General features: G+C 34.3%; 1 protein-coding gene across 1 annotated transcript in view; it reads right to left on the bottom strand.

The window, feature by feature from the left end:
* LOC148952446 (chitinase domain-containing protein 1-like) overlaps positions 1–13,085 on the bottom strand; it is a 47,894-nt gene extending 34,809 nt beyond the window's left edge. The window contains exons 1-4 of the mRNA XM_089089884.1: positions 12,980–13,085; positions 9,678–9,824; positions 4,351–4,525; positions 1,078–1,187 (exon numbers count right to left, since the gene is read on the bottom strand). Coding sequence (XP_088946010.1) covers positions 1,078–1,187; positions 4,351–4,525; positions 9,678–9,824; positions 12,980–13,069 — 522 coding nt within the window. The 5' untranslated portion in view covers positions 13,070–13,085. The remainder of the gene's footprint in view (positions 1–1,077; positions 1,188–4,350; positions 4,526–9,677; positions 9,825–12,979) is intronic.
* Between the last annotated feature and the right edge of the window lie 337 nt (positions 13,086–13,422).

Genomic DNA, 13,422 nt, shown 5'->3' on the forward strand with positions numbered 1-13,422 from the left:
ATTTTCACATTTTGGACTGTAGTGTGTTCTTTCCAAAACAAAACCCGGGCTCCGACATTTCCCCACTTGGTGCACTTCGTTACTCGCGGTGATTCTTTTATTTATTTTTTCTTTTTATATTTTATAATTTGAATATATCCCCAAACAAAACTGCATTTCAAACAACCTTACAGAACGGTTAATTCAGAAGTGACAAAAAAAGGTCTTTAGAAGGCCCCAACTTGGTAAACAATGTTGACGAGGAAGGATTGGTATATTGGTATTGGTATATTAAGCGCTAATGACCAGTTGTTTCATCATGCAAGGTTTATTCAGACGTTCAAAATGCAGGGAGCAAACATTTGACAATAAAAATTCCGTTTCCTGGATATTTTTGTGAGCAAGAAAAGGGGATATAGCACATTTAGGGAAGAACAGAAACTTTCATATGTCTTTAGAATAAAAAAAGATGATACACTGGACCGGATAAGATAACGGATGGGAAAAAATGAATTGGACCAATTGACAGAGTTTTTATAGTTTAAGGGGATGAGCTACAATCTAATTTTTTATAAATATATCGAATAATGCCTTTCGAATTCCAAAAGCCAAAATGTTCCCGTTCCATGATTTATAACCCTTTTCTGTATATTTAGAATTATAAACACACATCATGAGTCATGAAAGATTAGTAATTTTATTTCTATTGCTTCTAAAACTTTCAAGAGTTTAATGTACAGGCTCAATTGTTTTGTTTTATGGGGGGGGGGGGGGTCCATTGTCAGCCATTAAAAACAATAAGTATATTCTTAAATAGCATTCTAACTAATTAATATTATTATAGTAAATAATAATATTAATAATTTGCGTTAATAATTATATTCTTTAATAATATCCTTTGTTTGCAGGTGTTAAAAAAAAAACTATGGCCTACACTGACAAAGTAGGTTTCAAAGCAGCAGGTGACTGCCTGCAAAAGCCTCCTCGATGGCTCTTAATCTGTTTTTTAAATAAGACCATTTCATTAATGAAAATAACGTTCTTTGACTTTGAAAAAAGATGTGGCACCACATCTAGTTTTGGCCGTGAACTACTTACAATAATACTATTCTTGATAGTCAGTGCAAGCTGTTTTTTTGCTTCATCGTCAGAAAACAGTGCTCGGTAATCTCCAATTGCCCAGGAATCAAATAACACGCGCGGAACAACTGAAAAACAATAAACAATTACCCCAGAACAGCGGTGATGAGTATCTGCTCCATAAGAGAGGATACGATACCAAATTGCTCTGTGGTAACAATACATCTCTACTGAGAACAGTCGAGATAATCTAAAAAGAAACATAGATATACCTATTAATAAAACATTAGTCACTTGAGACAATAGTAAACTCCAAAGCTATACATAATTTGTGTTAGTGAAAGGCCGAATTTGTGTTCTCGTCAAATTTATATAAAGATTAAAATAACATGGTTAATAGCTACATAGAATACTGTCACACTGTGCACTGCTATATTTGGGAAAAATGATTTAATTAGAAAAGGTTATTGACTTTAAAAACAAGGGGAATTAAGAGACAAAAAAAAGGATAACGGGTTATTTCCTATTCCCTGCTTCTATTGTGCCACTCGACACACAAGGGCATGAAAGATTTCCTGTACTTCTAACGGGTTTACACGAAAGGGCAAATAACAGGACCTTTCTGCGTGCATTAGCGGTGATTTTGGGGGCGGGTGAGAATATGAGGAGGAGGGAGAATACCATGTACCCAAGAATCAGCAAAAGTGTTAAACCCAAATCTTCTGCACAAAGCATCCCTCGTTCGTTACCCTATTCGAAATATTACACATTTAGAGGTCATGGTAATAAAATTTAAGAGATAATTAATGGAAAATTCGAGCAGAAAATATATCTGGTTAAAAAATAAAAGTTTAAAAGAAGTTTTTGTTTTAGTTTTTCCTATCAATTCTTCTTGGATTAAATTCTTCTTTTAAAAGTGCCCATGTCTTTATTCTTCTAATTTTAAATTCTTCTTTCGGATTACCTTATATTCACCCTAGTCGAGAGTCAGTCGGTTATTGGGTGCTAAAATTCCAAAAAAGGTCACGAATCGGCTAAGTCAATTTGGTGGTATGCAAATAATCTTTACAAATGATCTCGAAACGTTTAAGAACGCCTAGTTAAATAATATATGCATAACATCCGAAGAGCGGTGGCCCCCTTCATCACCTTGTAGAGGTGGCCATAGCATAATTTTTCAACAAAAGGGTAAGGAGGAGTGTTACTCATACTCAGTAAGGTAGCATCAGACGGATTAGGGCTGGGATAAGTTTTTAGTTGTTGTGCTCAGTCAACTTTCTTAATTCACAGATAAGAGAAGAAAAGCAGAGACAAAATAAGGGTATTTTAGTTACAAATTAATCATTACTCCATTACTCATTGGCTTACTATTTTAAGTATTTAAATAAACAAAACAATATCAAGTTTTCATTTGCAAATACTTGATTACCATTATTTTTACTGCAATATAAAAAATAGGACAAAAGGGCTGTCCTAGCCAAGTGGTTGGCCCATTGAACTTGTAATCCTATTTAATTCAGGAAGGGGTTCAAATTCTAGTGTCGCTGATTATCTAGTTTGAGACAGGGGCCAGTGGTGTAACAATGCAAACTCAGGCAGAGTCGATCCAGATCCAAATTTGTAACTACGTGGAACATTGGCTTAAGGAGAAAAAGTCTTTTATAAGTTTTTAATGTTCAGGAAGTGAAGTAGTCAGCATACTCTCGCCTTTTTGATGTAGCTGCACAAAAAATAACTCAAGATCGTTCAAGCTTCAAATAAATTACATTCTATCATTACTCTCCTTTCCATGGCCTTTGGACTCTTTAGATAGCCACTTTACTGACTATTACTTTAGATAGACTATTACTGAATGACAGAAACGATGACTTACGGACAATTACTGAATGACAGAAACGATTATTTACGGACTATTACTGAATGACAGAAACGATGACTTACGGACTATTACTGAATTACAGAAACGATGACTTACAGACTATTACTGAATGACAAAAACGATGACTTACGGACAATTACTGAATGATAGAAACGATGACTTACGGACTATTACTGAATGACAGAAACGATGACTTACGGACTATTACTGAATGACAGAAACGATGACTTACGGATTATTACTGAATGACAGAAACGATGACTTACGGACCATTACTGAATGACAGAAACGATGAATTACGGACTATTACTGAATGACAGAAACGATGATTTACGGACTATTACTGAATGACAGAAACGATGACTTACGGACTATTACTGAATGACAGAAACAATGATTCACGGACTATTACTGAATGGCAGAAACGATGACTTACGGACTATTACTGAATGACAGAAACGATGACTTACGGACTATTACTGAATGACAGAAACGATGACTTACAGACTATTACTGAATGACAGAAACGATGATTTACGGACTATTACTGAATGACAGAAACGATGACTTACGGACTATTACTGAATGACATAAACGATGACTTACTGACTATTACTGAATGGCAGAAATGATGACTTACAGACTATTACTGAATGACAGAAACGATGATTTACAGACTATTACTGAAAGACAGAAACGATGACTTACGGACTATTACTGAATGACAGAAACGATGACTTACGGAATGACAGAAACGATGACTTACGGACTATTACTGAATGACAGAAACGATGACTTACGAACTATTACTGAATGACAGAAACGATAACTTAGGGACTATTACTAAATGACAGAAACGATGGTTTACGGACTATTACTGAATGACAGAAACGATGACTTACGGAATATTACTGAATGACAGAAACGATGACTTACGGATTATTAATGAATGACAGAAACGATGACGTACGGACTATTACTGAATGACAGAAACGATGATTTACGGACTATTACTGAATGACAGAAACGATGACTTACGGACTATTACTGAATGGCAGAAACGATGACTTACGGACTATTACTGAATGACAGAAACGATGACTTACGGACTATTACTGAATGACAGAAACGATGATTTACGGACTATTACTGAATGACAGAAACGATGACTTACGGACTATTAATGAATTACAGAAACGATGACTTACGGACTATTACTGAATGAAAGAAACGATGACTTACGGACTATTACTGAATGACAGAAACGATGACTTACGGACTAATACTGAATGACAGAAACGATGACTTACGGACTATTACTGAATGACAGAAACGATGACTTACGGACTATTACTGAATGACAGAAACGATGACTCAGGGACTAATACTGAATGACAGATACAATGACTTACTTTTTGGTTTAGGACTGTTTTGTCTAACATCCCTAATCCAGCTTTGATCAACATCATGAGTCCCAGTGATTTCATAGCCAAAACCAGATTTCGGCCTCACTTGTAGCCAGACTGGAGACACCAATGAAAGCTTCGAACCAAAGATTTTGGCGATGTCATAGCCATGATTATTCCACTAGCAAGAATAAAATAACGGCAAAATTAGTAAATACAAAAAATGTTATAGCTGCGTTGTCTAGAGGTCACAATAATCACGCTTTTGAAATTCAGTTGAGAACTTCTCTCAACTCGATATGTTCTTATGTATAGACACAAAAGTAAGTAAAACCAAAGAATGACAGTAATGAAAAATGATTGGTTTTCAATTATTGAATAATTTTTAATTATTGAAATTAAAACATTTGGGTATAGAATATGAAGTACATTAGAAGTTGATTCGACAAAGTTCACACCAAGAGAGAGACAGAGAGACGTTTATAATAAAAGAAAAAATTAAAGCATCAGCTTAACGACTACCCCAAGAGAAAAAACTTATTTTATGGGAGGGTAAATTACACACACCGCTACGATAAAACATGGTTCCAAATAGCTAGGATTTCCCCTTTGGCAACACAAACCTTATAAATAAACGATCATACTAATGCATTGCGATAATACTTGAGAGCTAAAGCCCAAACAAATGAAAAAACAGAGGTAAAAATCATACTTACTAAAAAGAATTTCTTTAATTAATTTCCTAAACAATAGATAGTCTTTTTATATTCCGGTCAATATGGTTCCAAGTTCTGATCATCCTTACGAATGACATAGAACGCTGACCACACTGAAACGGTCAATGGGGTATTAACACCTTTATACACTATGCATCATAGTCATAAACTGAGGATTTTAAGTACACTAAGTTCTCAAAACATGTATGGCGCATATTGCGTTGAAGCCCAAATATGAAATTTAATTAGATAGTGACCTGAAATAGCTAAAGTAGTAGGATGGCGTAAGCAAAATAGTCTAAATACTGAAAAGTAAAAAAAAGAGGAAAAGTCCTGGACTTTTCTCCCAACACTGATCAGTATATCAAAACCCCAGCTGGGAAGACATCTTCCTTCTCTATTTTCCTTGCATTGCTGACATTGAGTTTCAATCTTTCTCTGATGTTAAGGTGTGATATTGAGCTAGCAGTAAGTATTTAATATCACAACCGAAGCAAAGAAATTTCAGAGTGATTGGCAAGGCTCAAGTATTAAACCGCATATTTGAAATTTTGATTTATTTTTAAATTTAAGCCCTTAATTAAATTTAAGCCAAAATTATGGTGTTACATTAATAGCCTCCTAGTGGGTTGGCAAGGGGCCGACAATCCTTCAGATTTTCGAATTTCCACTGTTTCAGGTTTCAGTTAGTTGTTTACTGCTGTGAAGGAGACGTTGTTTATTATTCCATGCATATATACAAAGTTGGACCCAGAAACAACTTGATTGAAAGTCCAGAGCTATTTCAGAGAATAGTAGACAGTTCTCCTGATGGGGACCAAAGTAGAGACTTTCGAATCAGTTGTCCAAGCAGTGTAGACATAGAAGGTAAACGTTTGATGGTAGTGTTATTGTTCTCAAGTCTTCTTGTTTAAAACAAATCGTTAGGCATTGCGGATTTAAAGGAACAAATAGTTTTTGAAATTTTGATTTCTGCTAAAAGCAAAAAAAAAAAAAAAAAAAAAAAACAGAAACAGACTTTCAAAAAGATGTCATGAACTGTATAGGCCTATAAGTTTATTGCCGTCATTTGGACACTATAAACGTGGTGAAATGAGTTTTGACAATCTTGCTCGTTCTGGACAGCCTTTGTCGTCTGGAGACAACGAAATAATTAAAATAATCTTCCAAAAAATTAATTTAGATCATTGCTTCACAATCGAAAAAATTTCAAACGAGATTGGAGTCAGTAAGAACTTATCCCAACAGATTTTGAATAAAAACGTCCATATTAGACGTATTCCAGCAAAGTTTGTTCCTTCCTTGCTTACAGAGGATCACCCTGCTATTTTTCTGAATTCCAGCATGACTTAAAAATTAGATTGAAAATTTTAACCAAAGTCATTGCAAAGGATGAGAGTCGGTGTTGCCAGTATGGTTCCAAGACCAAGTAAGGTTCTAGTCAGTGAAAAACCCCCCAGCTCTCCCAAACCGAAGAAAATAAAATAAGTGGACTCGAATGTTAAAATATTGATCATTGTATCTTTTTATGTTGGTGGAAACGTCCATTGGGAATTTGTGCCCTCTGAACAAATTATTAACCAACACTTTTATTTGGAATTTTTAAGGTCTTTGGAAGGATGTTGAAAGGAAGTAGCCTAACTGCTATTTTGGCTCTTGGATTACTGACCTCTCTACCCCCCTCCCCCAGCAATGTGCAATATAGAAAGTGTAGTGTATGATGTTACACCTAGCTTTATATAAAAAATCATATTTCAAAAGTATCACCTTACTTCAACTTGATTTCTTAGAAAAAGTGGATAGGTACAAAGGACAAAAACTGATTATTAGACCTACCTAAAACTAAAAACAGTTAAAAAAAATGTTTTTTTTTATATTTTAGAAACTTATCTGTATCTTTCAATGGACTAAGAAATGAATAAAACATGATTTCTCCCTGCCGCCATGAAAATCAGAATTTGATGAGACTAAAATCCGTTTTAATGTTTGCATTGGAGGACATGGTGGTGTAAGATCCTTGAATAGTCATATAGGCTATATATGTAAAAAATGTCCCACAATTTCATTTCTTGTCTTAGAAAATTGTTGTTTTTTCCTGATAGCAGAAAAAAATTTACTTTCTGGTGCATTTGGGGATTAAGGATTGTTTAGAAAAAGGCTTGAGCATAAAAGTCATTTAGTCAGAGAAAACTGGAGAGCCTAATATGGTTACCCTATTTCCGCCTTAGTGTATGGAGGCAATAATCAAATTCTTGGTAGAATATGTTTTACAAACTCCTTCTACTAAGGGCCTAAGCCTTGTAAACTGATGCAACTAACAAAATCCCATAGATTTTGTTAAAAAATTATCACCAAAATGCATATCTTGTTTTTTTTATTCTTTTCATCTGAGAAATGTGTCTATAAATCCTTTTATTCTCTTGACGAATCATCTATTCTGTAATGTAAAAGTTCCTACTGAAAGAATTACAAAAATTCTCCCTAGAGCAATTTACGCCCATAACCAACAAAAGAAGTTTAAACATGCTTCTTTAAAAAGCTTGTAGTTTTCTGTATATAATGTGTACAAGTCATAACCGAAAACAAGGCTCTATTAGATTCGTTAGGCCATCTAAAGGAGCACAGGAAACTATCTCGGACATCGCTACCCACCATTTTCACTGGATAGCAGTGACACTGCTATCCAGCAGTGTGTTTAAAAAAAGGTCTTTTTTAACTTTAATAAAAATACAGACTGAATTTTCTTTTTTTTTACATTTAATACATTGGGTTAAACATAAAAGTAGATATGACCACATTTTACACAAGGCTCTCATAACTACAACATTGAAAAACAAGTTTGATGTACCAAGGACAGTGAAAATTAAACATGGTTGCTTGAATTGGTTAAGCAGAAACCTAAGGAAACATATCTAAAATAATTAGTGAAAATCAAGAATGCACTTTTTAATCGAAAAGACATCCATATACGGTTTTTGGTAGTAGTACGTACCTAATTTATAAAAAACATGGGCAAAAAAAACAAGCTGAAAATGTATGGCGCAAAAAAGCTTTAGGAGATGTAGCTTTCCTTTGAAGGTCTAGTTGTCTTTGGGAATGGACAAATTGTTACTGTGTTAACTTTTACAAACAAAAAATGCAGTCAAATTTAATTACAGTAATTCATATGTTTATTTATTTTCACAACTCAACATGGCAACATTGATAAAAAATAGGGTACTGCCCAAAAAACTTCAGAATTTCAAAACATAAAGGAAAAATCTTAAAATTTTTTTGTTTCAGAAAGCAAAAATGTTTTATTTTGATTCCCTTGGTACTTTTAAACAAACAAAAATCTGCTTACTTTATAAAGTCTCAATCAAATCAAAAGACATAAAGTTTTAAGTAAAATGACAATTTCAATACAACTTAAATTCCTACTCAACTTAAGTTGGTCTTAAACTTTCTATTTTGGCTACTGCTTTCTATTTTAGTACTACTGCATTATCATAGTTGCTTGCATTTTTTAGCTCCTTTTTAACTTTTACAGAAATTTCAGCTCCAACTGAAACTTATCAGTTACTAATTTCACAAAAATTGATATGGTTTTTGGGGTAGTTTTCAAGAATATGTGCATATAGACATTGAACTAAATGATTTTATAGCGTTTCTTTGATGTTAAATATTACCCTGGGATTAGCCCTTCTTGGGCAATGCTCTCTCCCCAAAATGCTAGATTCTACACTATTGCATGTTTCTTCTATGTTCCCTGCACCCTCCAAAAAAATTATTTTATATGTGTCTGCCAAGTGGTGAAAGTTTTTACAATTTTAGATCCATTCCTCAAAAAATGTATTGTATTTGATAACCTATGACCCCTCAAGGTTGGAAACTCTTTGACTGTTATAGCTTATAACAGCTTAGTGGGTAATAAACCCTTGTCATAGCATATCTCTTGTTAGTGCTACATTTTTTTGCTTGTGATGACCTTACTTCAAAGTTATACAGCATATGAATGTTTCTAAGGCAAGCTCATGCAAAGGCACATTAGAAGAAAATAATCTCGGTAACAAAATTAGTTTCCAGAAAAAGAGGAATTTGGTTTTAAATACCACACTATTAGGCTTTAGCATCATTGGTTTTTCCTACATTTGCTTGGATTTTGAAAAATCCCAGGAAATTAACCTACTAATTTGCAAAAAATAAACAAATAGCTTTGCCAAAATTTTACCTTCCAATGACTTAAAGACTGTTTTTTCCCTATATTTGGTACAGAAGGTTTCTATAATAAATAAATTTACTTTATTGAGAATTTATAAATTATAACCATTTTAGTAACTGGGAAGGGATTCCCCTAGGATTGATTTAAGATCCCTAAAAAATTGGAATTACATTTAAAACCTATTAGCAAATGCAGTCATTTGCAGCCGATATACAGGGGGGGGGGGTCCAGTTGATTTTCCACGTTGGAAAGGGGTCAAAATCTGAAAAAGTAAACTTTTATGTTACATATTTTTTTGCAGAAGGGGCATTTGGATCAATTCAGATATGACTCCCCCCCCCACACACACCCAAAGCCCAACTACAGGCAGGACTATATTGTACATTGATATATGAGGGTATTGTGCCAATACTCACAGGTGTAACATACCCAAGAGTAGTAAGGTTATGAAGTTGTCTACCAGTATCAACAAAGTATGTCTTGTGATACTTTATTATGTCCTTTGGTTTAGAAGAGACAGCAACCAAACTTCTGTCAAAAACATCATCTTTCTGGTAGCCAGACTGAAAGAAAAAAAGGAAAAAATAAAATAATTGTGTGACTGAAAGGCTGTAGGGTGTAAGAGAAGCAAAATTGGATTAAAGCTGTAGTTTCCAAAGTTAGTGCAGCTCCATATTTCAAAAGCAGTCGGAATTTAGGGGTTGAAGGTTTGGTGAGAAACTTAATTTTATTTTTAAACCATAATTCCATACTTAGCTAAAGGAAACTTACACTAAACAAATAACAGTCGTGTCATTACTTAATAGTTATACACAAGTCTCAGCAATCTCACTAAGGTCCTGTCTTTCAAGGATAAACTTGAGTTTTTACCTCTTCTGCTTCATTTCTATCAATGCAGTTTCTCCTTCTCTTTACAAATTAAAATAGAAAACCAAAATTTCACACAATTCTGCAGTGCTATTTAGTTGTCTAATGCCTAATGTGATCACTTCCCTGAGTGAGCCTTTTTCCAGACTAAAACATTTAAGCTTTTAATAGGGCAGACTATGTAAAGAAAGAAGGGAAATTGCATTTAGAGCTTTTATTTAGTTCTGACAAATGATGAAAACAAAGCTGGTAGTCTTATTCTAAGTCTGAAAGTCTGATAACTAACATTAAAATTTCCAAAGTTAGATAAAAGATAAGAAGAAACAATACTGTAGAGTAGGCTTAATATGCTGGGAGCCATTGCTCTTACCCTAGTGTGAAGCTGAATGTGTCCAACAGTAGTTACAAAATAACATAGCTGTTTAGTATCTGCTTGACAAAAGCCATCAAAGAATGTGCCAAATAAACAGATTTGAATGCAAAGCTACTACTACTACTACTACAGACAACTCACTGACGCACCAACAACTCACTGCAGCCTGAGGTCAACACAGCTATGCTTGCTCCTCCTTCATCCCAATCTATCTAAAACCTCTTTAACCCCTCCAAAGAAGTTCCAATTTCCCTTGGATCTTTCCTTATAACCACCTCCTACCATATTTGGGGACAACTTACTTTTTGTTTCGCTGACCAGGATGATCTTTGTCAATCTGTCATCCTTCATCTGCAAAATATGTTCTAGCCATCTTAACCTTTCTCTACAAATAGCCCTAGAAAGTAGGATAGAACCACATTTTTTTTTGCAGCTTACTGTTTGAAATACAGTCAGTCAGATTGTATCCAGAACAAGTCTGTAGACATTTTCTCTGGAAAACATATATAAAACATCCTTCTCTGTTTTTAGGAATGTCAAGGTTTCAGAACTATACTTGAACACTGTCTTTTCTTCCTATTCTTCCAAAATTTCTTCAACTATGAAAAAAATACCTGGGCCTTGGCTATTCTATCTTTAACATCTTTACTGCACCCGCCATCTGTGCCAATGATACTACCAATGTATGTGAAGATGCCCCCCCCCCGTGGGATGCCCCTTTGGAGTGGAGGTAGATGCTTAAGAATATCTTTCCAGAAAATAGCTTAGGATCTGTAACCATTCTTGAATGTTTTATTCACCTTACTCAACTAGGCCTAATTTCTAAGACAAACAAAACTCCCCTATCTATAATTTTGGGAAAAAGTTAATATGGGGGGTATCTTGAATGGAAACACTAAAAACTTTTAAGAATCACAAATGGTAAAATTCTACATGAGGGGCTCATGTTATATTTTAAAATAATTGCATTAGGAGAATGCAACCTTAAGGGTTGTATTCAGAGACTAAACCATGCCCTGAGGTGATTTTAGGCTCTTGTCAAAACTCTTTTCCTATTTCCAAGACTTAGAAAATCAGGACTTAGCAATATTATGAGGCTCACAACACTTGCCTTGGCCTTCTATGTACTTTTGATACATTTTTCAGATTTTAATTTTATATCACAAAGTTTAAGCCAGCTGACCTAAGATTAATGCCCTTTCAAAAAACAAGGATTGGAGTTAGGCCTAGATATTTCAAATGATCTTCCACCAAAATATTTACTTGTCTTATTCCCAAGGGTGTACTTCTTCACTTTACTTCTACCCTCTGATGGCTAAATATACATATCAATTTATATATTTTAATTATTAGTTTTCACTGCTCCTCTGCTAAAACTATAGCCCATAGGCCTATTATAAATATAGCCTAGGCCTAGTAAGAGTAGACTAAATAAAGTAGACAGTAGACTTTACTTGTCCTTCCAGGGGTTGATGATGATAACCTGAATCAATAGGTAAATATTTACCAAATCATATTATTGAGTAACAACCAAAGTGAATATAGCCTACCATTCAATGCCTTTTTTATGCTGATTACAAATATAATAATCATTTCTATTGGAAATGAATTTAAGCCCCCCCCCCCTCCTATATATTTGCCAATTAAGGGTATATATTTATACATTGGGGGGGTGGGGGGAAAGTTTAAACTTACCTCCCATTTACATCAGAAATAAAATTTGCTGGCAAATATCTACAAAATCATATTATTGATTTATTACTAAATTTAATACACAATTTGATGCATTTTTTTTATTCTTATTACAAATATAATAATAATTTCTATTCGAAATGAATTTTAGCCCCCCCCCCCGATATAGGCTATACCTAACCTAACCTAACCCTGAATTGGCCTATATAGGGGGGGGGGCTGAAACTCATTTCTGATAGAAATGCTTGTTATATTTGTAATCAGCATAAAACAAGGAATCAAATGGTGTATTCACTTTTGTCCTAGGCTAACTCAATAATATGATTTCGTAGATATTGACCATTTACCCCCCCCCCCGAATGTAGAAATATATAGCCTACCCTGAATTGGCATATATAGGGGGGGGGGGGGATAAAATTCATTTCCAATAGAAATGATTACCTATTATATTTGTAATCAGCATAAAAAAGGCATCAAATGGTATATTCACTTTAGTTGTTATTTAGGAGGAGATTAGTGTTTATGACTGCTTTAAGGTAGCCTACTTTTTAGAATTTATCATAATCACTCTTCAAATGCATGCCTGGTCTTAGCCTTTACTGAATATTGCCTACTGTCTGAATTTATGTGCTAAGAGATCAATCTGCCCACAATTTGAGTTTGACAAAAGATCCCCTTCTGTAAAAAAAAAACAAGGATTATTAGATTTATCACTATCAATTGTGGGAATCCATCTTTGATCTAAACAAGACAATCCCTGACAAGCAGCAAACAGCAGTTTTGTACCAATTCATAAGTGCTTTCTTTCGATTTCTCGCTAGAAGATTCTTTTAGCACCAGAATATTAAAAATAACAGTTGAGAGACCAAGGTGCATTCTAGGTGAACATTGATTTTAAAATTTTGATACTTATAAGACAGTGTTGACAATTATAATATTTGGAAATAATTCCATCAATTTTCGTAATGACTTGGAAAATAGATCTGAAACTTTCAGGCACTAATGGAGAAAGGAAGCAGGAGGGTTAGACAAGAGAAATCCAAATTTAATTTTCAGAAGAGAGTAGGAAAGCTATTTAATTTGTGTCTCCAACCTCTAAAATGTCAATAAGAATATGTTTCACCAGATACATTTCTGATACTCAGTGATGATTCCATCTTCAGAATATTTTCAAATCTGATTTTGAACGTATGCCTGAATACCCTCGTCAAGGCATTTTACCTGCGACA

This window comes from Artemia sp. Qi Xiang Cuo, chromosome 5 (genome assembly GCF_049724085.1).
Source record: "Artemia sp. Qi Xiang Cuo chromosome 5, ASM4972408v1, whole genome shotgun sequence".
In the NCBI taxonomy this organism is placed as follows: domain Eukaryota; kingdom Metazoa; phylum Arthropoda; class Branchiopoda; order Anostraca; family Artemiidae; genus Artemia; species Artemia sp. Qi Xiang Cuo.